Below are 26,753 nucleotides of genomic sequence, written 5' to 3' on the forward strand. Positions count from 1 at the left end.
CCCAGGGGTGTTTACAAGGTGTTTTCGGTTTCCCGGGGGGGAAAGTACTGCACAAATGCTTAGAGTAATAAACATTTATAGTGCAAAGATCATTATGCCTGGGAGGCAACAAATTGCGGTTAATGGCAGCGGAGGGCAGTCACCTGCCCCCCAGGTCCACCAGCCTGCTCAGCCCCGGCACGCAGCTCTGCCAGCCCCGAGCCCTGTGCCTGGGGGGGCCCAGGGGCCCCGGCTCCTCCTGGCTGGGTTTGGGTCCTGCCCTGCCGCCTGCTCTGAGCATCGCTGCCTTCCTTTCCGCTCCCCGCAGCGCTCTGCCTCCCCGCACGGAGCCGGGGCTGACTCATGCTCTGGAAAGCGCTGCCCGTCCAGCTGCCAGCTCTGCCTGGGCCAGGACCCCGGCACTGGGCTCATTAGATCTTGGGAAGTGGATAGTGACCCCGTTATGTACTCACCTGGAAAAGTGACTCGGCCGTGCCTGATTACTGTGCTCTGCCTGGAGACTTTTCGTGCTTCCCTTGCAGATATATTTTTAGATTTTACCCGAGGGCTTTTAATTCTCCCTGGCTTGAGCAACTGTGACAGGTATACAGATACTTTCCCTTTTTCCTCCAGCCATTTTAACCTGTCATCAACTTTGTTAAGAAGAAGTGAGAAGAGATTACAAGTCACTGTAAAGCTTCAGGGTCTCATTGCTCTGCTTGTACGCATGTAAAATGCACCACAGAAATAGGAAACTGTTGTTGGCGGTACCGTGGCTTCGTGGGGATATTGGTTGAGCATCTGCTCGAGTCTGCTCTATTTCTTCTTCTCCCTGCTAAGCAGTCCCAAGTTAACATACTGGGTTTGCAGCTTTCCTGTTCGTCGCTGATGAGCCACACTTAGAGAGGTAAAAATGGGTTTGCAAAGGCTGCGATGACAGTTCTGGGATTCGGCGCGCGAGGCTCTTGCGTCGCACTTACATAATGGCTCTCGCCAGCTCTCCGGGTGGCTGGGGAGTCACTTGGCGAAGGGGACCTGCCGTCCCCCTCTGGGGTAGGCAGTCCGCCCCTGGGGGTCCAGCCGAGCCCCCCGGCAGTCGGAGCGGCGGGGAGGTGGGGCTGGCGTGGGCGCTGCTCGGTGCACCGGGCAGGGGGGAAGCCGCAGGGCACGACTGCCTATTTCTGGGCAGTTACTGAAGTCCTGGGTCTGGAAGGGCGATGCTTTCCCCCCTTCTAAACGCTAACGTTTTGAAATTGTTAACGTTTGAAATGTTAATGCAGAGAACTCGGGGAAGAGGAGAGAAATCAAAGGCTCTTCCACTATCAGACACACCGTCCCCCTCTGGGCTTGCAGCCTGCCTGCAAGCTCTGTATGTATTTTCTTATTTTACATAATTTTTCCATCTCTCTCCATCAGCCCAGCTCTTCAAAGGCTTCCTTCTGTTTCCAGCTCTCTTGCTGCTGCTAAATATCCCTCCTCCATGTTTTCTAAAATGTTCCTTCTTCCCTGAAACTCTAGTGCTCTGGTTTATTAGAGAAGTCTCCCAAGATGCCGGGCAAGGCAGGGAGCTGCTGCCAGGTGCCGTTGCCTGACTCAGCTGCCAAGACTAAAGAGGGGAAGTGAGGGAATAAAACGCAGCCAGTTAATTTCTGCCTGTGTCTTGCAAATCTTTGAGGCGCCTTTGAGTGCCTGGTGTCTGGCGTAGCACTGGTTGGCCAAAGATTTCCACAGCTGTGTGATGGGGTTGGTGGATGTTGGTGTTCCCTTGCTCCGGGCTCTCTCCTGTTGAGTTTCTTTGGTTTGCCGTGGTGCCGAGCACCCTCCAGAAGCGCAGTGGGGATGGAGCAGCCCCCCAAGCCCACTATGGTGGGAGATGGCCCCACGGGGCGGTGCAGCTGGGAGGTCCTTGGAGGTGACACCCTTCCAGAGGTGGAGGTGGCTGCAGTGGTGGCACTGACTGCAGAGAATGGGACTCCTGAATGGGGACAGGACTTCAGCATGGTTGTGGTTTTGGCAGTAACCGCTCAGCCCAACTGCTGTCCCAGCCAGCCGCTGCGATGACAGAAATCCCTGCAGTTTGTGAACTTCTCCTGAAATGCTTTTAATGACAGTTTAATAATAACACTTAGCGCTTGGTACAGAGCTTCTCACCCCTGGAACTGAAACGCTTTACCGAGAAGGGTAAGGACCATTATCCCCCATATTCACAGGGGGGCAAATAGCTGGATTTTATTTGTGAGAATAATTATAACAAGTGGAATTAATCAACTTTTCACATGAATGGTGTTGCTTTTTAAAGACAGACTTTGGGAAAGAGTCCCAGATACAAAGGAGAACTCACAGTGGTGTAGATCCATCTGACGGCTTCTCGGGGAACTCGTCAGTGCCTGTGGTGCAAAGGCATTAACCCTGCCAAGGCAGCGTGCAGAGGGAACAGAAACCAGTGAAAATAAATGCAAGACAGGGCACAGTGTTTGACTGCTGGTGCCCTAGATCGTGGTGAGCGGGTGCTGCAGAGAGCTGCTGTTGCCCAAGTCCCAGTGTGTTTTGCTCCTGCTGCCCTTTGCCCCTCCATCCCCGCAAAGCCCCGTGGCTTGGGAAGACTCTCCCAACTCCTGAATGTCCCCTGGGTCTCGGTGTGCTCCGCGTAGTGCATGGAGAAATAATTGGTGTTTCTAGTTTCTTAGCTGGAGGGCTCGGAGCCATAACCTCTTACAAGCTCCTGTGAAGTCGCTGAGGATTAGGGCTTTTTTCCTCTCCTTTTCTGTCCTGCTTTACATCTCCCCCTTGCATCTTGGCCCCCTTCAGACTGCAGGCTTACGGGGGAAAAGGGCTGGGTTCCTGTGCGGAGCCCAGGGAAACAGAGGCTTGTTGTGGCTGGGACCTCTTGGCGTGACGGTAGTGCTCATGGTGAATGGTAATGCCTCTGTGCACCATGAACGCAGCTGGGAGTCGCTGAGATGCTTTCTCAAGTTGCTGCCCTGCTGCTTACAGCCTATTGCTGGTTCTGTTTGTGGAGATGCCAAGACACGGATTCACCTCAAAGAAAACCGAAATCCTGGGAAATCCTCCCATGATCTTTGGCAATCTGCTGCTGAGGGCCTCTGCTCGCAGGAGAGGGGAAGGCAGGAGCCACGGTCCATCAGATACAGAGCGCTACGGGAGCTTAAATGCAGAGCACGTTTGCAAGTACTTTGAATTGCAAAGTGCTGCTGTGGACTTGCCTGGCCCTAACCTGGCACGGAGCAGCGGTCTGGCCGCACCGGGCCCCCGGCCACTCGGGGGATCCACGTCTCTCTCGTGGGCAGCATGCCTCTGGGAAGCCCCAGCTCATCTGGATGCACGTCTCTGTGAACAGCAGGTAGGAGTCACCATCCATCCCTGGCTTTCCCCCAGTGCCTTTCAAGAAGGATTTGATGATCTGTGTCTTTTAAACCCTGATTTTCATTGCACACTCATCTCCGAGAAAGATCTGCTGGCACTCCGCAGGAGCTGAGTGCTGAGATCCTGCTCCCGTGCTGGTGGCCATGTGCCAGAGAAGACCTTCCTCCCCAGGCTAATGGAACAAAAATGGAGAGAAGATTTTAAATTGCCTCTGGATCAATACAAGCGATATTTTCTAAGCATTTTTATTAATAAATACACACATCCTTGCTATCCAGAGAGGACTCCCAAGCATCTCCTCTATATTCTAATATCTCTGCAGTCTGAAGTACTCGGTGTATTGGTATCGTGTTTTTGACTGTAGAAGGAATTGAAACTCTTTGGACTTTCAGCACTCTCATTAACTGCAACTCCAACTACTGATTGATAGTCAAAAATATGGGCAGAAGGTCCTGCCTTGTTTGGAGAAGAGTTGCTTGGGCCAGTCTTGTGGGTGGTTCAGGGGAGAAGGCGAGGGGCTCGTGGGGGTCTCTGGGGTCTCTGAGTGTGTCCCTGTGCTCCCACCGTGTCCCTGTGCTCCCACCATATCCCTGTGCGGAGGCGCAGCGCTGGCACCCAATGGGGATGGAAGGGCCGAGTCCTGCGCAAAGAAAGACGACGGAGCATCAGCATATTTTTTTTTGCGTTTTTTTTTCTTTTTGACAAATTTGTTATTTTAACTGAAACAAATGTCAGAGGAAAAAAATATTCTAGTGAGGAAGCAGAAGCTCCATCTTCTGTGATTTTAACTTCCCGTTGGAAAACAGTACAATTACTAAGCAGAAAAAAAAAATTAAAAAAAAAAATTAAAAAGCTTTACATTTCCTCAAAAATACTGACATTTCCAGCCAACTCTGTTGAAGAGGGGTGCTCTGCTGGTGCTTAAGCAACGCTGCTTTATGCGGCTGGGCGCAAGGCTGGCTGCGGAAGCCTCGCGGTGGGGTGGGGAGATGTTTTTGCAGGGCTGTGCCTGAGCCTTGGCAACCTCGAAACGTTGGCAGCTTCTGAAAAGCTATTTTGCAAAAAGCATGGTGACAATGTAGGGCATTCCCCGGCGACTAAAGGGCAAAACTGGTGCATGTGCACTTCTTGAAAAACACTTCTGCAAATAGCCGGGTCAGAGAGGTTTGTAACCTTTGTCCAAGTATTAGTAGCGCTCTAAAGTTTATTAAGCCATTAATGTCATGTTATTACATTTGTTGGTGTCTTGAAATATAGGAAGTGTTTGTGGTGGTAATGAAATTGCGTTGGACCTTGCTTTTCCTTGGAGTTGTTAAATAAAGGGGAGGTCAGGGCTGCCCTGCAAAGGCAGCGCCAACACAAACCAGCCCACCGAGTGCAGGGCGCTGCTCCTCTGGAGCCGGGCTGTAGCCCAATGGAAAGGTGATTTTCCTAGAGCTGCTCCTCAGTGGGTCTATAGATAATGAACCTTAATGACTTTGCAGCTCGGGGTCCCTCGAATTATCGCTGTATTTGTATGAAGGCAGCCCCTCCTGTAGAGCAGCAGCTCTGCGGGGGCTGATAGAGTCTCCTGTGCGATGCTGACGTGCTCGTGAGCGCAGACGTTTTCTAGCAAAACGTGGTCCCCTACCCCAGTTACCTTTTGTGCTCGTTGGAAGTATCTTTACATAGTTGTTGCCTTTCAGGGTGGCTTTTCAAGATTTTTAAAGGTATTAAACCAGATTTTCTTACAGAAAGCCTTGCATACTAACAGTTGTGGGTTGTATCTCAACAGGTTTATTTGCCAGAAGAATTTGGGGAAAAAAACCCAACTCCTTCCTGTTTCATCAACTAGTTTTAATGGGCTAGGTCATGCTTTATTAATAAGTTGAATAACTGCGGAAAAGTTTGGGCAGTTGGCGATGAAAGCTACCTAGATAAAAGGAGAATATTTAACAATGCAGTTGCTGTGGATTCAATTAAGACTAATGAAAAATCTGCTTCTTTCTAAATCTTATTTTCAGAAATATTATTACCACTGCAACTGCTGCTCAGCAATTCCCAGCCATCTCTCCAGCCCCCGGCGCAGCAGTGGTCTCTGCATAATGCAGATGCTGAAATGAGAAATCAGCAGTTTTTAATGGGCTCTCAAACTAAAATTAAACATTGATTTCCTGGCTTACGGTCAGATGGTTGGCATTCAGTTAGCCAGGCAAGTGTTTTTCAAACAGAGGGATTCTTATTCGGACTTTGATGTTAGCAAGGTTTTGTTTTGTTGATTTTCATTCCTGGATTCCCTTGGAGAAGGCGCTGTACAAACAAGGTGTTCGACGTGTAGCTTACCCGGTATACCACGGGTGGAAGCACAGGCAGCGCGTCCCTGCAGAGCAGACTCACCGAGCTGTCCTTCAGGTTACATTTACAGCCATGGCTCTTTCTAGGAACACGCAGTTTCCCAGCAAGAATGAGCGTTGTGGATGCACCGAGTGATGCGTTTTTCCTGTTGCACTATTTGAGTTCTGGGTAGGCGTATAGCAGCCCTAAACAGGCACCACCAGCACAGGGCACCTGCAATTAGTCTTAAATGTCTTTTTGTCGAACAGCCCTTCGCTTTCAGAGTTACAGGAAAGCTGCTTTATCTATTCCATGGGACCCTTTACCCTTTGACAGACAGTGACGTGCTCCACTGACAACCCAACACTCCAGTACTTTTATTTTTCCTTTTTTCCTATCAGTGCCCAGGCTTCCCCTTTCCCAGCCAAGAGGAGCAGGGCGTTTTTCCTGCCTTGCTGGTGGCTCCGGGCTGCCTTTGCTCCGAGTTCCTGCCTTACTCCTCCTCCTTCAACTGCTCTTACCGACAGGACAGTGCTCGGAGCCTGTCTGGGAGGTGGCTTGGGAGGAGAGACGCTGCTGGGGCTGTAGGTCTTTAGGTGAAGAGCAGAACACATTGCGCTGCCTGAGAGAGGAGTATTTTTTGACAGAACTACGGCAAAGGCTTTGCCTCAGCACAGCCCAAGGCAGATCTGAGCAGTCTGGGTAGTTCTGTGGGATTCCCCAGCCTCGGAGAGGTTGTCCTCAGCATCAGGCGACCTCTCTTCTCCCTTGGAAGGGAAATGGCTATTGAAAGCAGCAGCCCTGTTTGCAGTTTCTCATGACCCTGCGTTGAATCACTCCCCTGTCATCTGTTGTTTGTGTCTTGGTTTGTGTTTAAGTGCTTAATAGAAAAGGCGTCTTCATATGGAGGCTCCCACAAGCGGGAACTGAGTTTCTTAAAAAGTTCTTTGATGTGTTTTTTATCACCTTCTGTTCAGCAAAAGTATGCCAGGAGAGTTTCCATTTTCTGTTAAAGTTCCCCAGGTGTTTTCCTAATACCTCTTCTGTTCAGTGCTGCTGATGCTTGATGGCATTAGTGCCGAATTATAATTTAAGCATAAACGACTTTTCACATCAAACCTCAATCCTGAAATGAATGTTCTTCGGGAATTAGGAGTACAATACAACGTAGAATTTGCAAATAGCTCCCTAAAAGAGAGACCTGATTGCCCCAGTCCCAGTGATTCCTGTTGTCCAGGAGGATTCATCGAGCCCTGAGGTGGGCACAGCCCAATTTGGAGGGCTGAGAGCAGGAATTATATCCGGGGCTTGAGAACAACACCCTGACGTAGACAGATACGGAGCAAAAAGTTCAAGAGGAGTCTGAAGCAAACCATGAAGCAGAAAGACTCTGTTAGAAAATGAATGCATTGAGCTAATGAATCATTTTGAGGCAAAAAGAGAAATTAAATGTATGCTGAAAGCTGGCACGTTAGTAAATGGGCTGTGGGTTTTTATCCATTTTGCGTTTCAAAATGCTGAAATAAAGTATGTCTTATGGTGAAATCCCATTAAGAAATAATACTCTAAGTAGGGAAACAAGGGTTTGGTTAACAGGAAATGGGGACTTGATTTCTCTTCCCAGATGAGCTGGGGATTGCCTTTGTGTCATGGGGTAAGTCACTTTTAGGTACCAACCTTAGGGGGAAGAACAGCCAGCAGAGCAGATGCCTGACACTTCACTGAAAGAGAGTAGAAGAAAAGGATTGGCCTTTTCTTCCCAGAGTTTGGCACGGGACAGTGGTGCCGGGTGCTCTGATAGCCCTGGGGGTACGGAAGTGTGCAGTGTGGTTAGGGCACACAGCTGGTGCTGGCGGAAAATGTCAGCTTTTCATTATGAAACTGAGGTACTTTGGATCCCAGGTTTCCCATTTCAGGGCAGCTTCTTCCCTCAAAGACAGCCCTCACACAGCTGGCCTTTCTCAGGCTTTAGGAAGACCTTTGCAGGTATCAATATGTTGAGTTTTGTACATAATATTCATTTTAAAGAAATCCTGTTGTGGACTTCAGTTATTTGCGTTGTCTTTTCATGTCATGATGTCTTGCTGGTGACCAGTCAGTGAATTTAGTCTTAAAGCATGCAGTGGGACAGCATTGCCATGCAACGCTGGTGTGCAGTGGAGCAGCATCAGTACACCACGGGGCAGCATCGGTGCGCTGTGGGGTAGCGTTGACGCGCAGTGTTGGCGTGCCATGGATGGGGTGACGTTGGCATGCCGTGGGGTGGTGTTGGCATGTCATGGGATGGTGTTGGTATGCAGAGGGGTGATGTTGGCATGTCATGGGGCGGTGGTGGCGTGGTGTTGGCATGTCATGGGGCGGTGCCGTGGGGCGGTGCCGGGCCTTCGCTGTCCGTGGTGCTGATCCCCGTCCCCTGGGGAGTGGCTCTAGCCCCGCGCGTCGCGGCACCCTCCTGAGCCTCTTGAAGATGCTCTGGGTTGAGGGCTGCCACCAAGCACGGGCAGGAGCAGCTATGGACTGGTGGCATCTCTAAAACAGGGCGGGATGCAGGACCACCCCACCCACCCCATTTCCAGTCCCACCTGTGCATTGGGGGCGACTCACAGGTTTATCCTCTGGCCACAGTGAATTCCCTTTTCTGTTTGATACCTTGAGAACTCGATGCCAAGCATGTTCAAGGAGCAGCAGCTTTTTTTCTTGCCTGAAGAGGGAATTCTGGGTTGTTCTTGGACAGGTAGTGTGTGCCTCTGCGGGCGCCGGTTTAGCCTGGCTAGGGGAGCAGTGGTCGAGCCCCTGTGGCCACTGGTAGCTCCGAGGGAACCAGCAGCGAGTTCCTCTCTGCTCAGTTCACAGCGGGTGTGTTTAGGAGGGGACCTTGTTCTGCTGCTTTGTGTCTGCGAGCCAAGCACGCTGAGTCTATTCTCTGGCATGCAGTCCACACACTGCTCTTTACACAGAGGAATAAGATAAAATAGCTTCCTCCCCCTCACGTTGCTACTGAAAAACAGGGATGGGGAAAAAATAATCCCTCAGCCCCTGCCCTGCTTGCGGTGATAAGACCAATGCAATCATTTTTTTGAAGGAGGCAGCCAAGGCAATTACATTATTTATTGCACAAAGCCGTTTCAGAGATTTCTGCATTGTGGATGTTTTCTCGGTCGTTTTGCACCAAATTCGTTGCAGCAGCAAGGCCAGAGAGTTTGCCTTGACTCCCCTCACTACCAAAATAAATGTACAGGGCAGGATTGTTCCACTGAGCAGCCGCGAGTGGGGAGAGAGAAGAAGGAAGGAGATGGTACGTGCCGACAGCTCTAAACTGAATGCGGTGAGGATTGCTATGTATGAGAGAGTTCAGGGGGGAAAGAGGAGGAAGTCACAGAGGCAGCTGAAGCTCGCAGGATGGCGAGAGCCAAGCTGAAGAATTCCCCTTCAGAGAGCAATTCCCATGTAAAAACTGTCCCACCAGCGACAACAGAAGATGTCCACGGGGTGAGCCCCTTGTTACCGGCTCGGAGGATGGGATCCTTGGCGAGTGATGTCGGACAAAGGTATTGCAGGACTGCAGTGGTGCGTGGGGCTTTGTGGGTGGGGGAGGCAGCACCTTTTATCTTTTAAATGAGAGGGAAAGGATTAGTGCCACCACGGGCTGGAGGGGTGGTGGATCAAATCCTTCTAATAGCGATGTTAAAGAGCCACACCAGCTCCAAAGTTGTGTTATGAAATAGGTAGCCGGAGCAGAAGAAAGCCAGTTCCTTTAAATTTTTCATAGGTGCTTCTTGTTTTTTCATATGCCAAAAGCATGTCTGAATGGCAGCCCTGAGACTGTGGGGCTGCCACACAACACTGTTAACTTGCGTTGCGCCTTATCTGTGCAGTATAAGACTGAAGCTTATTTACACTGCTAACACCACAGTATGCACAGTACATAAGCACCATGTTTGCATGGAAGAAGAGATGCTCGATCCCCCATCTGAGGAATAATTTATTTGTAACTGCAAAAAAAAAAAAAAAAAAAAAAAAAAGGCTACCATACAAAATGCTGCAGCCTCTTTCTGCAAGCACACAGCTGATGTCTACAGAAAGAAATGAGCTGCTTTTCAGGAGGATAAAAACGCTTTACATTGCACTTGAATTACAGTGTTTCAGAAGAAGCCAGGTCCCCTAGTTATGATGAGGATGCATACATCATTGATTCAGTTCTTGTTCTGTTCATTCCATTTTCTGTTTCATTTTTTCCCCATCTATTCAGCCTTTCAGCCCATCCATGCTGTCTTCCTTCTCGGCAAAAATTGCCTCACCTGTGATTGTGTACTGTATATCTTCTAGGACGTAATTTGGTGCCGCTCGTAGCTCCCGTTTCCAGTGCAAATGAGAGCTGTAGGAAAGCTTCTGCTCATGGTGAATTTTACTTGTTTGGCTTTAGGTTGGAATGAATTAACGCCTCAGCTTCAGTATCTTGGTGTTATCTCACTGGTGGGCTGGGGGGAAGGTGGCAACAAGCCAGGATTAGCAGATGTGGTCTCCCCGGGGGAAGCCAAGGAGGGAGGTGTGCGTTGCGGGAGCCAGGCAGGAGCATTGGCGTGGTCCTTCCCCCGGTGCCGAGCTGTGCCGGGCACATGCTTTAGTCTCCAGGTCTGGGAAGCATAGTCCTGGTGTACTTGCGGAACTGAGAGTGCACGTCTCGGTCTGATGTGTGGTGTGTCAACTCTCCAGATGGCACCGATGCTGGTTCTCTGGTGAACAGACACTTAGATCTTGTGGGTCGTTGCCTTCTGACTTCGTGAGGCAAGAGCTTACATGTTTGTGTCGTTGCACTGGAGATAAATCCCTGAAGCTTTTGGGGTCTTGGTGCGTTTTGTCAAGCAATCTGAATCTGCTCCCAGCATTGATCAGGCTGCTTTCGCTCTGGTCTTGTGTCTTGCTTTCATTGCTTCAAAAAGACGTCGAAGATGGACCTGTTCTGGGGGTACCTGCATCTCTGGAGGCACGTCCTGAACACTACCATTGGCAAAGCCTTTGGAGTGAGCTTGCTTCCTGTCTGTGCCCTTTCAGGTACTGTTGGTGTACCCTCATAACAGTGCCAGTGTTCAAATCCAGGTGCACTGGGGCTAGAAAAGGACTCATACTTGCAACTGGGGGACTCTTATAAACTCATCCCAACCACTGCTAATCAGCTGTGATGAGATGTGTAAGAGGGGTTTCTCCTCTCTTGTGCTCAGGGGCTTGGTGGGTTCCTGCCCAGGACCAGGGAGCCAAACCCTCATCTTCAGCTGACCCCCGTTGTCTCCTGGGGGGACAGTGGCACAAAGGAGGGATGCTGCAAGTCATGGTTGGATCTGGGGGGTACAGGGGGCAACAGTTCCAAAAATCACGCAGCAACAGCTTTTTAGTGGACCCTTGCCAGCAGGCCAAGTGTGCAGAGCACACCGGGGTACCTCAAGGCTTTATAAAAGAACCCAATTCCCTGGGTTTCACTGGAATTTCAAGTGTTTTGCTGCAATCTGGTAGTAAGGAACTGATGCTGCTGAGAGGCAGAGGAGTTGATAGCAACACTTTTACACTCCTCTGCCAGCGGGCAGAGCCCTGCGAGCTGCCGCTTGCAGTGTCTGAATTCCGCCTGCTGGGCTTTCCTTCTTCTCTGTGTGCTGCTTCCCAACAATCGAGTTGGCAATTAAGATTAAGATTTGTGCACTTCTCTTTCACTGCATATGTAAGCAACAAAGGCAGGAAGATTGCTTCAGAAACGATGAATAGCGTGTCTGAGATGCTTCATCTCCTCCAAAGCCAGACACAAGCAGCGTTATCAAGTTAGCAGTGACGATTGTCCCTGGGAGTTGGGAGTGAAATTACCAGGTGATGGTGGAAGAAGATGCTGTTACAGGATGTTCTCAGGGATGCAAATGAATTCTCTAGACGACTGAAGCCAGTGAAGTTTACTCTCACCTACTTTATTTACCTCCTTACTCTGTCTCTTAGTCATTGTAGCATCTCAAAGCTTTTAGGGATTCTCAGTCAAAACAGGAGGCAAGGATCTGAAGGAAAAACACTCCATAGCCATGCATTATTCCACATCTGGAGGCAAAAAGGGGGAGTTCAGGGCTGGCTCTGGGTATGCAGGACGGGGATGCTTTCCTGTGGCTGGGGAGCTGCGGGTGGGATGGGACCGGCCCAGGCTGCTGATGCGGAAGATGCTTGGAGCATCAGGGGCTGCTCTGTGAAGGGGATGCACCCAGGGCAGCATCCCGGGGAGGGCAGGCTCTGCTGCCAGACCTGCCGCCTGGGCACTGAAACTCTCTTTCCCCTACGAGCTGGGCTTTTCCTGAGGCAGGTTGGTCCCGTGTGGCTTGTGTTGAGGGGTGGAATTTGAAAGAGAAAGGTGTGATAGGGAACAAAGTCACAGAAAGAGCCCAATGCCGTGCTGTGCTCTCCATCGAGCGGCTCTGTGTTTGGGAGGAAGCTGCTGGCGGGCATGAGGATGTGTAAATATCTGTATTTGGATCCCATTACATGGGCTGGTGATCTCTCTGTAATACCGGGGATGTGGGTTTAAAAACACAAAGTTTTTTACAAGATAATCATGTCCTGTTTATGCAGCTCTGCTGGAAGTAGGGGAAACTCTGACCAATACCCGTCCTGGGGCAAACTGATACTCTTAAAGGATTGCAAACCTACCCGTAAGGTATCTGGTTTGGAAGCTCTGCCCTAAGCCCTGGGAGGGCCAGAGGCTGGCAGTGCTGCGTGTCCCCTCCCTGACCCACGTTTCCACCCTCTCCCCTTTGAGTCGTGTTTGCTGAGCTGCCAGTAGCTGAAATCTGAACTGCTGGGGCTTGGGGAAGAACATTAGCGTTGCAGAAGAGTTGGGGTTGGAGAGGACCTCTGGAGGGCTCTGCTCCAACCCCTTCTCAAAGCTGGGCTAACTTCAGTTGGCTTGGCTTGCTCAGGACCAGTCCCGCTGAGTTTTGAACATCTCCCAGGCTGGAGGTTTCTCAACTTCTCTGGGTGCCTGGTTCAGGGCTTGGTCACTCTCGGGATGAATAACTTTTCCCTTGCTGCATCTTGTGCCTCTGTTCCCTCTTGTCATTTTGCTGCGTGTATCCAAGAGAAGGCTGACTACACCTCATCCATCAGGTAGCTGAGGGCAGCGATTAGATCCTTCCTCCCTTTCTCTCCTTCAGACTGCACAGTCCCACCTCCCACAGCCTCGCCTCGTCTCTCGGTTCGAGATATTTTTGGCAGGAATAAATGGGACTTTGCTTCAGCCATGTTACAGTCAACAAGGTGGCTGGAGTCTACTCAGTGAGAAGTAGCAGCACTCTGCTAGGGTGAGTTTAATGCAGTGTTTTTTGGAGGTAAAGCACTCTGGAGAGTGAGGAAGTCACCCAAACGTGTCTGAAAAAGTAATTTCTGACCAATCGATGTTTGTCCCCTCAAGGGGCAGCCAGGCAGTAACAAACAGGTCTCGCTAAATGAGTTTTCATTGCCTGACACTCGCACACAAGCAGACCGGTGGAAAGGTCCAGTCTCGCCATTGAAACCATTAGAACCTCTCTGTCCTAGCAGCCACATTTCCTGGTGATGGGCTCTGCAGCCGATCACAGCAGCAAATGCCTGGGTGCGACCCCCCTGCTGTCGAACCATTGCCGTGCCATGTTGCTGAATCCCCTCCTGGGGGAACAATAGGTCAACAGCTAATTCATTTTTCTTTAACTAACGGTGTTTCCAACAAAGAGCTTTGGGAGACGTGTCTCTGTCTTCAGTGAATGACACGTGCTGGTTTGCCACTTCAGCTTTCGGTGAGGTGTTTTTGTGCAGGAGAAAGGCTGTGGCAGGGTGGGCAGGGACTTTCCCTGAGCAGGGTTTGCCCCCCCCGGCTTCTGCCAACACACACCGTCCAGCCTTGGTTCTTCTGCTGCTATTCTCTTGGCTGCCCACTGAGCCCCCGAAAGCAGCTCCCTTGGGCTGTGCCGCAGGGTCTGTGCCGGTCCGTGCCCAGCCACCTCCGAGCCCTGCTTTGCCAGAGGCGTTCTCCGCTGGAAGGGCTGAAGCTCCTGTCCTCGAGCAGGGTTTCCACAAGAAATTGAGAAGTGCTGAGACTGGGCTTGTCGGGATGGTTTGGTTACGGGAGGATTTCTGTGTCTGTGCCAGACCCAGCTCCTGCACGTGTCCTCTGAGCCAGGACCGTCTGTGCCACTTGGTGAAGGCAGCGCTGCCACATGTCCCCAGGGCGGGCAGGAACCGGCATCGCTGCAGGTAGGGTCCCTGCGGGAGCCTTTGCAGAGAGGACCTGGAAAAGACCCGGTTCCAGAGGGTTTTGCTTACAGGGTGCTTTGGCCTTGATCTGCTTTCCCTCTGGCTGGGCTGGGCAGCCCTTCGTGGGGATGTATTTCTGGCGGTGGGTATCTGAGCCCACGCCAGGGCTCGCTGCGCCGCACGGCTCGTTGCTGACAGGGTGCTGATGCTCTGCCGCAGTTGCCCAGACGGGAACGTGGCATCTCCGAGCCTTTCTCCAGCAGTAGCCAAACCGCCGGCTGCTCTTGTGGTCCAGGCGCCCAGCCTGCCTGCGGGTCCGTGCCCAGCGTCCCCGTGGGAAGGTGCCCGCTGAGCATTGCCTCTCGCAGCCTCGGGTGTAGTTCCCTTGGGTTATTCTTCCAGGCACCATCATATGGCTCTGCGGGGGCGGCACCGCTCGTGTGACATTTAACCTGGGCATTTCTTTCCCACGTAGCCTCGGGCATTGCTGGGTGGTGCCGATCGCGGTTTCAGTGTAGGACCACTGCAAAAACAGGCAGGGTGCGCTCGATTGTTGAACTCCGTTACAAGGGCAATATGCAAATGTGCTGCTTGATGCCGATGAACAGGAAATGATCCCGGATCCTGGCTGCCGGCACAGCGAGCTGACAGCTGGCATCCTTCGCACCAAACAGAGCCGTTCGTAAACACAGCCAGAGATTTCATCCCGGGCTGCGGCGCTGGGGCTCAAACCCGGCTATTTCTTCTGTTTGTCTGGGAGCTGCACTGGAGTAGCCCCCAAACTCTGCTCATCCTCCCTGTTTTGTACCCACTCCTCTGCGCGGGGACAAGACCCACATCACCGTGTCCCAGCGGGAGCTCAGCTCTGAGCTCCCTCCTGCAGGTTTCAGATGTGTTTCGGTGGCAGGTCCCGTATTTGTGGTCCCAGTCCCTCAAATCCCTGTCCCTGTCCCCAGGCACGCTCTGGCAGAAAGTGTTTGTCCCCCCCGGGGGGCGCGGGGCGATGCTAACCCCCGAGCTGGCAGCACTGCAGCCGGGCGCCTGAGGGGCACAGGCTGCGTTGTGGAAGCGCTGAGCTCTCCTCCCACGGCCGCTGCTGAGACGCCAGCGCCGCTGAAAATCTCGGTGCCCTATATAGACGCTGACATGCAGACGAGGCGCCTAACCCGAGGATGCCTGCACTCGAAACACGCACTCGGGCTTTTGCTCTGTTTATTTTAGGTCCCTCATTCCCATCAGGTCCCATCCGGGTGCGGGAATTAGCACGTTTCGCTTTCCTGCTTGCGGTGAGAGCGGGATGCCAGGCATGGCCGTCCCTCTGAGTGGGCACCAGCTGCCAGCCCGGCCGTCGGGGTCGGGACTGCGACACAGCGGGGTCTCGCAGTCCCCCTCCGAACTCGTGCCCAGTCATTCCTCCGCAAGCCACAAGGCTTGGCAGGACCGCAGGGACTCGATTAGCTCATTAGGAAAAGCGGGGAGGTGTGCGTTAGAGCAGCCTCAGCATCCGCAGGGCCTTTTTGCCCAGCGGGCAGAGCCCAGTGCCCAGGTTTGGCAGCTCTCACCTGTTTGGGAGAGCCAAAACATTCTGGAAGGTGATTGCTGGCAGCGCCGGGAGCTGCCGGGCATCGGGCTGGGAATGGCTTGCTTGGCTGCGGAGGGCGATGCTGCGGTTTTGGCACTGCACCTTGTTTGTTTCTAAACTTTTATGTATTTTAGTTGCGATGTGCGTTTTTGCAGACGAATGCCGAGAAATAACTGCTGCTGGGATTAAACAAGAGCCCCTCAAGGTGCCGCTCGGCTGGGGAGGAGGCAGCTGGGCTCGCGCTGCCGGCGTGGCTGCCCGCCTGCGTGGCGTGCGTTGCTGCCGGTGGCGGGAGGGCTTGTTCGCGTGGCACTTCCCAGCCATTAGACAGCTGTTCGGCGAGTGCCTGGAGCAGTCGGTGGCTTTTCCAGGTCCCTCCTGGAATCCCTTCCCTGGGATCATCCCTGCTCCATCCCGCAAGCGGGGAGCTGGGTTACCCTCCCGTGTTGGCGAGCAGGACGCTTGCATCTTCCTCTCCCTTTCCCCTTCCTCTTGCTCGTTCCTTCTCCCCCTCTTTCGCTTCCTTTCTTTCTTTCTTTTTTTCTTTCTTTCTTTCTTTCTTTTTTTTTTTTTTTGCGTCCTCCCATCTGTCCTCCTTCTCACGTCAGGCTATTTTTGGGGGCTGAGTTTTCTCACTGTCAATACGGTAGGAACCATGGGTGCAGCTCTCATGTCTTTAGAGGATGAACGCCGCTTCGGGAAGCCTTCCCAAGCAGTTACCTTGCTTGGTTCATCTTAACCCCCCTATCTTGGAGGCGTTTCGAGACCGGGGGCTAAAGGGGACTAAATCTGATGGCTTAGCCGCAGGAGAGAGCCATCAGATTTAGTCCCCTTTAGCCCCCGGTCTCGAAACGCCTGTGAGCCTTGTAGGTGGTTATTAAGCAACCTGAATCTGTGTGGTGTTGGCAGGTCATTAGTTGTGCCTTTGTAACTTCCAGGGGCTTGTAGTCAAGGCAGAATTATTATTTTTTTTTATTTATTATTTCTTTTTTTTTTATTTATTTAAAAGTAATAGGAACTGCAGGGCCCAAAGTGAATTTTTTAATACACCTTCGTTTACCGGAAAAATCAGGAGGCAGCGGCAAAGGCGCGCGGAGCTGGCGGGGGAGAGTTTGCTGGGAGGGAGCGGGTCTTTCGGCTGAGCTGCCGCCGTGCTTTGCGGCTCCCTCCTCCGTCCGAGCATCTCCGAGCGCTTCAAACACAGGGAAAGTATTTAGCCTCGAATTATCTGCATGAGACGGATGAGCTAAATGCTGTCTGCATCCCGCAGCGCCCTGGTAGAGGTGGGAGGAGAGCTGGGGCGCGGGGCCGGCCCCTTTCCCCCCTCTCCGGAGCGAAGGGGATCGGTTCCGCAGCCCGAATCCCTGGGGGAGCGGGGCTTGGGGATGCTGCCCGCATCCCTGCTCGGATCCAGGGAGGAGACCTGTCTTTGGCGGGGTGTGCGGAGCCAGAGCCGAGGAGGAGGAGGATGGGGGTGAAAAGGTGGCTGCTCAGCCCAGGAGCTGCTGCACAGCGTGGGCGGGCAGGTGATTGCTCTCTCTTATGCATATGCAAGGTTTATTAGTGACTTTTGTTGTAATAATAAATCATAGAATCACAGAATGGTTTGGGTTGGAAGGGACCTTACGGACGATCTAGTTCCAACCCCCCTGCCCTGGGCAGGGACACCTCCCACCAGCCCAGGTTGCTCCAAGCCCCGTCCAACCTGGCCTTGAACCCCTCCAGGGATGGGGCAGCCACAGCTTCTCTGGGCAACCTGGGCCAGGGGCTCACTGCCCTCACAGCAAACAATTTCTTCCCCATCTCTCATCTAAATCTCCCCTCTGTCAGTGTAAACCCCTTCCCCCTCACTCCCCTCCCTGCTCCAGAGTCCCTCCCCAGCTTTCCTGGAGCCCCTTGAGGGACTGGAAGGGGCTGGAAGGTCTCCCCGGAGCCTTCTCTCCAGTGGCACTGGATGATCTTTAAGGTCCCTTCCAACGCAAACCAGTCTGGGATTCCGTCCCCGACCCTGGGCTCTGGAGGGCAGCGAGGGTCGGGCTCACTGCCTGCGTTGTTACCTTCCATGGTAAGAATGAGATGAGTCAAGGTTCGTCTGCGCGGGGATGCTCAGGGAGGCTGATCTGGCTGAAATAAAAAGGTGAATTTAAATTAGATTATCTAAAACACATTAAAAGCCAGTGTCACCTTTCTGACTCAGTTAAATGGCTTTATTCTCTCTATTGTAAATCTACTCTTTCCTTTCAAGGGAGACTGTGCACAAAAGGGTTTCTGCCGCTCTGCTAATCCCCTCGAGCAGTTGACCTGGATTAATTGTCAGATAAGTGACACCGCAGAATCCACGGTGGCCGGGGGGCGGTTTGTGAGGAGCAGCACCGGAGGGGGGGATGCTGCTGGGGTGGCAGCTCCGCTGGGGCCAGTGGGGGGCTGGTCTCTGTCTGCAGCCAGGCTCGAAACCCAGGTGAGGGGCTGGTGCCTGGCAGAGCTCTGGGGGGAGCGGGGCCGGCTCGGCCATGGGGCAGTGCTGGGCATCCCATGGGTCTGTCCGTCTGTCCTTCTCCCTGCAGAAAGTATGGCCTTTCCGTATGTCCTGGTTCCGGTGGGGATAGGGTTAACTTTTCCTGGTATTCCATGCCATGTGAGCCACGCCCACCCTGAGCTGCCGGGGGAGGGGGCAGGAAGTTGCTGCTTAAAAGCGGGCTGGGGCGTCCCGGGTCCGGCCGGTCGGCGAGCGGCGGGGAGCGGCGGTTCCGTAATCGCGTTTGTATATTCCCCTATCCGTGTTGTTGTTGTTGTTTGCCTGTTCCCTTCGCTGTTCTGTTAAACTGCCTTTGTCCCAACCCAAGAGTCTTGCCTTTTCTTACGATCCTTCCTGTATTAGGAAGGCACGTGCGAGCGGCACGTGGTTCTTTGTTGCCATCTGAGGCTAAACCACGACACCGTAATAAACCAAACTCTCTAAGCTGAAACTTTGTAAAAGTTTTTGGACTCTGGAAAACAACTGTTTTTTAAATGAGAATTGGAGTGATTTCTAGTTTTCTTAGAAGTTTTTCTATGTTTTCTCAGCATTTAGAGTAGTTATGAGAATTCGTGTGCCTGCTGGGAAGGAGAAGTTTCAGTATGACGTCTCAGGGTCGCTTCTTTCCCCTGGGATTGGCATGAAGGGTTTTGTTCATTTGGAAGCCAAGAGCAGCTTTTTGTTACTACTTTATTGCACGTGCTTTAACTGTGGCCCAGAGTGGGCAAAGCCACAGCTGGGGAGGTCTGTAGTCTGCCCATCACTTTGGAAAACCCTTTTATTCGTGGTGCCTTCTTGCGAGCAAGATGTTTATTTGCCTCTCTGGCCTGTCGCTTGCCTGTCTGGGGAAGGTGTCCTGGGAATTGTGTCAGCTCATCCCGGTGCTCCAGGACCCATCCCGGTGACGCCGGACCTTTGGGTTCTGCAGGATGCCACCAAGCTGAGTGATTAAATGTGCCATTGCTGTTTGGTTTTCAGGAACGTTCTTCTGCCTTGAGGAGCGGCAGCTGAAATAAGCCCCAATTTGTACAGTTTTCCCAGTTGCCAGCTGGCAGTATGTTAGGAGAAAACCAAATAATTTGCTGTTTCTTTCCCATAAATGTCTCTGCGAGGCATAAAAAGCTCCTGTGCAAAACCAAACGCGAGCGGAGGGGCTTGAACAGCCCCTGCTGTTAACGTGGGATAATCCAATTTGGCAGGAGGCAGGCTGAGCCGCTTGGGCTCCTGCCCGGGGCTGTGCTCGCCTCTGGTTTGCAGCTGGAGAAAGTCTGGGTTGTTCGTCATTAATAAACACCAGGGCTGTGCCGAGCGCCGGCGTAGCTGATAGACCGACCCACTGCGGGGCTTGTGATCGCTGGGAGACATGGCACGAGGGGCCGGCTGGGCATGAACTGACTTACTGCTCCGTAGTGGTTGCACCAGCAAGCTAAAATTAGCAGGGCAGGAGGGGAAGGTGGCACGGAAATGCTTTCTTTTTGCAATATGATTATTTGCGAGGGGCAAATATTGCAAAGGGCAAGGCTGGGTGCGCAGCCCCAGGGGCACAAACCCAGGCTGGGGGTGCTGGGCTGCCCACGGGAGTCCCCGTGGGGCGGTGGCAGAGGCTGGGCCAGGGCTGAGCCTGCGGAGCAGCGATGGGGTGGGAGCCCCCGGCACCTCCTGCCCCCCAAGCAGCTCCCTGGGGAGGGCTCTCCATGGGACTCGGTGGGAAGCGGGGCTGCGTGGGAGCCTCTCGTCTAGACAGAGCATCTCCTGAGCCCCCGCGCTGGCTCCCCCGGCCCCCTCCCCTCAAGGCCCCCGGCATCTCTCCCAAATTGAGCATCTCTCCCAAGTTGAGCATCTCCCGCACACCTCTTGTGTCTGATACAGGGGGACATCGCTGTCGGTGTCACCCGGGACGGCGGCTCCGGTTGGCACAGCCTGCGCTCTGCTGGCATTTCGGCTCCGGGGCGATGAGCTCCTCCCTGCAGCCTTCGCACAAATAATAGAAGAAGAGTAGTGGCAAACTAAATCACGTCGCAGGGAAGCTGCTCAGTGTGCCGTGTAGCTGGGGGATGAATTAGCTTTCTTTCGGACTCGCGTTTTAATTGAAATGAGGATTTATTGCTTTTATTTAGTTTGAACTATGCTGGAGTGCTGTGGACTCATAAAGCGCAAAAGAAAAGAAAAGAAAAACCTTTATGAGCCGCAGCTGCCCCCTTTGCTTTGGTTATGTTTCTTGATTGCCCAGACTCACGTTAAATAAGGACAGGAAAGAGGGCACTGCTGGGCACTGGGCGGCAGGGAAGGGCTCTGGCTCAGGTGACAGGGACCCGTGGCCATCCGCGGGGACGGATGTGTCTTGAACAGGGTGTTGTTTTTGCAATGGGAATTTTTTTCTTTGCAGCTGCAATCGCTTTGTTTCATAGCACTGTGCTTCGGTGTCTGTCTGCGGGATGTACAGTACACGAGCACAGTCCCGTCGCCTCCCACCCGCTCCCGGACATTGCTGTCTTCTTCTTTCTGCCCCTGCCATAACCCCCCATGTTCCTGTCTGTTCCTTTCTTTTCTTTTCTTTTCTTTTGTTTTCCCTTCTCTGGTCATCACCTGTGTCTGTAAAATCAACTTTGTGAAGGTGTGTGTAGGAGAAACACAATGTCAGGTTCCTAAAACTACCCCAACCAGCATCTTTCAAAATCTAATTGCTCTGTAGAAAGCGTGACACCGATTTGAGACAGAGCAGCGATGTCATTTGCAAGACTCATTAAAAAAAAACCAACAAAAAAAAAGCATTAAAAATGTTATTATCTGTGGAGCTGAGTCCTTAAAGGGGCCATATGCTGGCAAAGCCACCAGAGCATCACCGGATCCCCAGTGTCCCCACCCTGGGGACCTCAGCAGGGACACGTCCCAGGTGTGGTGCAAGCCTCGGCCAAGCACTTGGGTGGCTCTTTGTCCCCCTGGCGCTGGCGTTCCCAGTGACACGGGTCCGGCTGTCGCGCCAGTTTCTGCCCGGCAGCTGTACGTTTCCCTCACCTCCTGTGATGCTCTCGCTCTGTAGGCCTCACGCCGAGGACTTCAGCGTGGATTCCTCCTTCTCGCAGTAAGTGCACCGCATGCATTTCCCTGCGGGGAGGGGGCAAGGGCGGCCGTGGCACCACCAGCCCCGGGGGCCATCACCCAGCCGCCGGGAAAAAGCCAACCGCGTTCTCCAGAGAGCAAAACCTCTTGAAATTTGGGGTGTTTGTGCAGCGCATGTGTGCATGGTGTCTTGCGAGTCAAGTATTTTGGGCAGTGCCAGCTGCCAGGAGCAGTGGTGAGTCTAGACTTTAAATTAGTGATAGATTGTTCTGCTTTTAAGGGAGCTGATAAGCACAAGGTTGGTCCTTTACTGCTCTTGGCACCGAGGAGTTGTGCACGGGACCAGCAAACCCTTCTGGGAAAGAGTGATGGTTCCCACCATGGGGAGGACTATCTGCACTCAGAGACAGACAAGTTTCTTGGGGAAGAAGTGATATCCTTGGCAGCAAATTGATGATTACCCATTAGCGATGAGCGCCATGCGCAGACTCTAATTAAACAATCCAGATTCATCAGCAGAAGCAATTACAAGAGCAGACTCATGAGTGTCAATCTCCAATGTTGCAAAACAAATCAGCCACACAAAACACAGCATGTTATTCTGTTGCATCTTCTCTTTCTGGGTTTTAATCTTTATTACTCTTATTTCATTAAGAGTGAGTGGTGCCAGTGCCCGGCCGCGAGCAGAGTGGGGCCAGGGCTGGGGCTGCTCTGTGCATCCGCGAGGCTGCCGAGACCTTGGATGGGAGATGCAGTGGGAAGGTGACTTGGGAGATGAGCGTGTCCTTGCCCAGGGCCCATGGCTGGGGATGTGTGTCCTTGGACAGTGCTGAGCGAGAGCCCCTTGCCCCCGCAGGGAGAGGTCTGGATCAGGCCCCCCCATAGCACACCCAGGGGCTCCCCGTCCTACCAGGCTCAGCACCCAGCTTCGGGAGCAGGTTGTGGGCCAGGGTCCATTCCCACTTGCTGCAGGTGTGTGGGTAGGTTTGCATGTGCTTATTCCAGTGGCTGGTTGTTCTCACTGTGAAAATTTTTCCTCTCGTGTCCAATCGGAATCTCCCCAGGAGTAACTTGTACCCGTTGCCCCTCGTCTTTTCCATGGGACTCCTTGTAAGAAGGAAGTCTCCATCTTCTTTGTAGCCACCCTTTAAATAATGGGATGTGGTGATAAGGTCTCCCCTGAGCCTTCTTTTCTCAAGGCTGAACAAACCCAGTTCTCTCAGCCTTTCCCCATCCAGCAGGCTTTCAAGTCCTTTCATCATCTTTGTGACCCTTCTCTGGATCCTTTCCATCCTGTCTGTGACTTTTTTGTGTAGCGGGGACCAGAACTGAACGCAATATTCCAGGTGTGGCCTGACCAGTGCTGAGCAGAGTGGGATAATGACTTCCTTGTCTCTGCTGGTGGTGCCCTTGGTGATGCAGCCCTGCATCCTGTTGGCTTTCTTTGCTGCAACAACACACCGTTCACTCACATTGAGCTTCTTGTCCACCAGGATCCCCAGGTCCTTTTCCACAGAGCTGCTGGGTAGATCCCAGTCTGTGCTGCACTCCTGGATTATGTTTTCACAGGTGCAAGACCTTACGCTTGTCCTTGTTGAACTTCATAGGCTTCTTGTTAGCCCACTCTTCCAGCATATCCAGGTCTTCCTGCAGGGTGGCTCTCCCTTTGAAGTTTCCACCTCCCCACTCAGTGTGGTGTCATCAGCAAACTTCACCAGGGTACACTTGATCCCATCATCCAGATCACTTATGATGGTATTAAACCTTCCCATGGCGCATACATTTACCGATACTCAGAGCAGTGTTGTCCCCCGGGAACAGCCCTGAGCTGGGGCTTCCCAGCCTGGCGGGGCACCGGAGCAGCCGTGTCTGTTGGTGTAGGACTCAATTTTGCTAATCATCGTCTGGTGCCGAGGTGGCTGTGATGGTGCCTGGGAGAGGCTGATGCGGGATGTGCTGAGCACCTCAGGGCTGGCCAGTGCCGTGATCCATGGGGATCGGCTGGGACGCTGCAGAACACGGTGATAGTGGTGTCAGTATTGCACCTACCGAGCCCTGGGGAACACGAGTGGTTTGTAGAAAATGGGCGGATTTCCTGTGTCTGCAATATTGGGCCCTTCGGACCGTGCAGACTCTCCCACTGGTCTCCCAAGTGCTCTCATGTGCCGCGAAGCAAAACCAGGTGGCAGATTTTGTGTGCTGGTCCCCGCACGTCTGCCCGGTGGGGACGCAGGGGACAGCGGGGCTGCGGCAGGAGATGCCACCTGCAGCCCCTGCAGCCCCGTGTGGTTTTGAAGCCGTTTTCTTGCACACTCGCTGGCGCTGAGCCGGTGCAGCCTTGGTGAAACCCACAACCCTCCTCCTTTGAGTAATTGTTCAATTACTGCTTATTGAGCGTGGGGGCAGCCTGTTCCCTGGTTCTCACTTTGGCAGGTGCCCAGGTTTTCTATATGCACACAGCCATACATCTATTCCCCATTTCCATCTCAAAACGCTGTGCTGGGGGCGGCTCGTCGCGCCGGAGCTCCGGTGGGAAGGGCTGTAGCTGCCCCCCGTCCTCCGCTCGCCCTGGGATAGATGGAGGATGGCAGACGGGGATCACAGAGGTGGTGTTCAGTACGCAAAGCTCAGGGGGTGTCATCCGTCTTGCCGTAGCTTCTGTACCCGAATGGCTGTTACCATCGAGAAAACGGTGGAAAAAAGGAAAGAGCATCTCCAAAGGAAATCAGGAGGGGTGGCAGGTGCGGGAGATGTGTTTGTCTGGGTAGTTGGTGTGGTTGCCATCAGCAGGTATCCTAGCACCATGCTGGCTGGTCTGGTGGTTTATTTAGGAAGGACTTTGGCCGCTGCTCAGCTCCCCCCGATGCCCCGCGGGGTCCTGCTGGCAGCGGCTGCCCTGTGTGCCGGGCTGGTGGTTCAGCGCGGGACCGGAGGCCTCCCGGGGCCGCGGGGCCATTAGCAGCATCCTGCCTCTTGCACAGTGTCCTCTGTCACTCCTGGCTCTGCTGGGTGCTGAGGGAGGAAACGTTGCAGACCTGCACGTCCAGCGCTGCTCCTCGCCTTCCTCTGCCCTGGGCTCAATCTGGTACCCGCAGCCCGTCCCCACTGAGTCCACCTGGGCCACCATCACCGTTCTCTCTTTAACTCCAGTCTTGGCCACAGCCACACTTCTTATGTATTTGGCCAGTGTGGTTTTGCATGGAGGATGAAGAGCTGCCCTCGGGGCTGAGCCGGAGCTGGGGGATAAAGCAGGGTCTCACACATGAGACTGCGCTACCTTGGCAGAGGCGGGTGTTAGCAGCCATCAGATTGCAGAGATTTCTGGTTTTTCTGTTGTGGCTTTGTGTGGGTTTTTTTTTCTCCCAAAATCTCTGAGGAGTCTCGTTTGCATCCCATTACATGATGGGAAAAGGTTCTTGAGAAATTTCCTGGGACGAGAGCATCCTTTCCCACCCAGCCAGAGTACGAGCGCAAGGATTGGAGCTGTAGAGAGATGCTGTGATTTTTTTTCTTGTCTTTCAAGAGACATTTTTATTTGAAGATGCACTTTTAACAGCAAGAATTCCCTATATGAAATAAAGCAAAAGCGTCCTGGGCACCTAAGCCCTTCTTTGGAAAGCAGCAGGGAGGCTTTGGGCAGTGTCCCGCGCAGGGGGTGGCCGTCTCAAATTTGGAGCGGTCTCAGTTTTCAGGCCATGCCGGGTGGCTGTCACATGCCGCAGGGACCAGAGGGGAGCTGCCTGCGCCCGACTGCCCATGTAAGTCCCCCGGGGACGCAGAGCTTGGGGACGCATCTCTGTCCCCTGTCCCTGCCTGTGCTGCCCATGCGGGTTTGCCCCGGCGTGGGACTGCACGTGAGTTGCTATTTTTCATGTTTTAGTTGTCTTTAAGGGGGGTGTGTTTATCCCCAGCTCTCTGGGGAAGGTACAAGTATGGAGCTGGGGCTGTGCTCCTCGGTGTCTATTTTAATGCTGGCAAGCCGGGCTGTGCTCATCCTGGTCCTGCATCCTGCACTTCTCTGAACAAACTGTTGTGTCTTTTTTGGGAGCTTATCAGCTTAGAACAAATTGTCTCTAATCTTAGATTAATAAAGTACAATAAATAACCAAGCAAAGAAAATGAAATTGCTCAGGCATTATGAAGTGCGTAATAGCGGTAATTACACTTGCAAGCAAAGGGCTTGTAACTAAACTTGTACCGTGATGATTATCTGTGCAGCCTGGGGAGGTTCAGCCGGGGCGAGGCGGGGGGAGCAGCATGCTGCCGGCTCCCTTCCCGCAGAGCGAGCTGCTGCCTGCGCCCCTCCATGCTGCCCAGGCTGGGCTGGCATCATGCTGCCCGCCCGGCGGGAGGGATGCCCGGCTGGAGGGAGGGATGCCCAGCCAGTGGGAGGGATGCTTGGCTGGCGGGTGGGATGCCTGACCAGTGGGAGGGATGCTTGGCCGGCGGATGGGATGCTCAGCCGGCAGGTGGGATGCCCAGCCAGTGAGGGGGATGCTCAGCTGGTGGGAGGGATGCCTGGCCAGCAGAAGGGACGCTTGGCTGGTGGGAGGGATACTCGGCCGGCGGGTGGGATGCTTGGCTGGCGGGTGGAATGTCCAACCAGTGGGATGGATGCTTGGCTGGTGGAAGGGATGCCTGGCCAGCAGAAGGGATGCTCGGCTGGTGGGAAGGATGCTCGGCTGGTGGGAGGGATGCCTGGCCATGGTAGCAGGGAGAGGTTGGTTCTGATGGACCAGCTTGGCTGAGCTGCTGTGAAGGCAGAGCCTGTCAGGGTGTTTTGAGGCGGTTAATGCAGTCAGAATTTAGCTTGATTTTTTTGTTTGAAGTTAACTCCTTGACAACAAAATTAAAGGGTGCGTTTTAGATGATATAATCTCCTTCCCTCAGCTGGAAATGGAGTAGGAGCTTTGATACTTTCTGATGGTTGCTGTTGCCTGGTAAAAGCTGTCAGTTGACCAGCCGTGGGTTGGCTCTGGCGTGTTGGTGCCGGTGCTGGAGCGGGCTGTCGGACCACGGCAGCGCCCTGGTCCCCGTCATGCCGAGCCCTTGTCGTGCCCTCCCTCCTCCTGGGGCCAGCAGCCCCAAGGGACCCTCACCCCGCGGGCACTGCCGGGGCTCAGCCGGGACATACGGCTCCAGGGGCGCAGCCCAGGAAGCAGCAAGGGCAGGTTGTCTCCACGGGAATATGTTCTTTCTACATGCTTTTATTTCTTCATCTCTTTGCAGTGATAAACACCCCTTTCCCCCGCTGAGATCCGCTTCAGTTGATTTCCCACTGTTTCTTCTTCCTGCAGCCATTATGACGGATTAATACATGGGCTACTTTGTCATAAAAAGTTACATGTCTTCTAATCATTCAGTTCTTTTATCTGTCAGCGTTTATATTCATAGTCTCGAGGTGGGCTGCAACGCTATAGATCAGCAAACCATCTGTCTGGCGACAGAGATTTATGTTGCTGTTTGTTTCTTTGGTACGGAGGCAAATGTCTGGGAGAGGAATCGTGCTCCCTGAAATCTCCCTCTCCTCCATGCGCTTAATCCTCAGGGACTCTGATGAATGGGGTGCCCAGCGCCCACGACGGAGCTGACGGCCAGTTCCTAGCATTTCCTGGGCATTTTTAATAAGGAGAAGGAGCAATTAGCTTGTGTGCGCAGTTGATTTATGCC

At 53.2% G+C, this 26,753-nt stretch overlaps 1 protein-coding gene across 26 annotated transcripts in view; it reads left to right on the top strand.

Moving 5' to 3' along the window:
- The window catches only part of KCNT1 (potassium sodium-activated channel subfamily T member 1), an 89,042-nt gene that overhangs the window by 33,470 nt on the left and 28,819 nt on the right, over nucleotides 1-26,753 (top strand). For 5 of the 26 annotated variants that reach the window (XM_074608241.1, XM_074608245.1, XM_074608247.1 and 2 more), the window contains exon 1: nucleotides 24,799-24,937. The exons of 13 other annotated variants lie outside the window; for them this stretch is intronic. Coding sequence is in view for 7 of the 13 variants with exons in the window: in XM_074608232.1 (XP_074464333.1) it covers nucleotides 9,076-9,224; nucleotides 21,064-21,105 (191 nt within the window). In the remaining 6 variants the exon portion in view is untranslated. Of the gene's footprint in view, nucleotides 1-8,993; nucleotides 9,225-21,063; nucleotides 21,106-24,786; nucleotides 24,938-26,753 lie in introns of those variants that run through there. 8 more of the 26 variants (XM_074608232.1, XM_074608236.1, XM_074608233.1 and 5 more) reach the window with 5 other exon arrangements.

Source organism: Larus michahellis, chromosome 15 (assembly GCF_964199755.1).
Source record: "Larus michahellis chromosome 15, bLarMic1.1, whole genome shotgun sequence".
NCBI lineage: Eukaryota > Metazoa > Chordata > Aves > Charadriiformes > Laridae > Larus > Larus michahellis.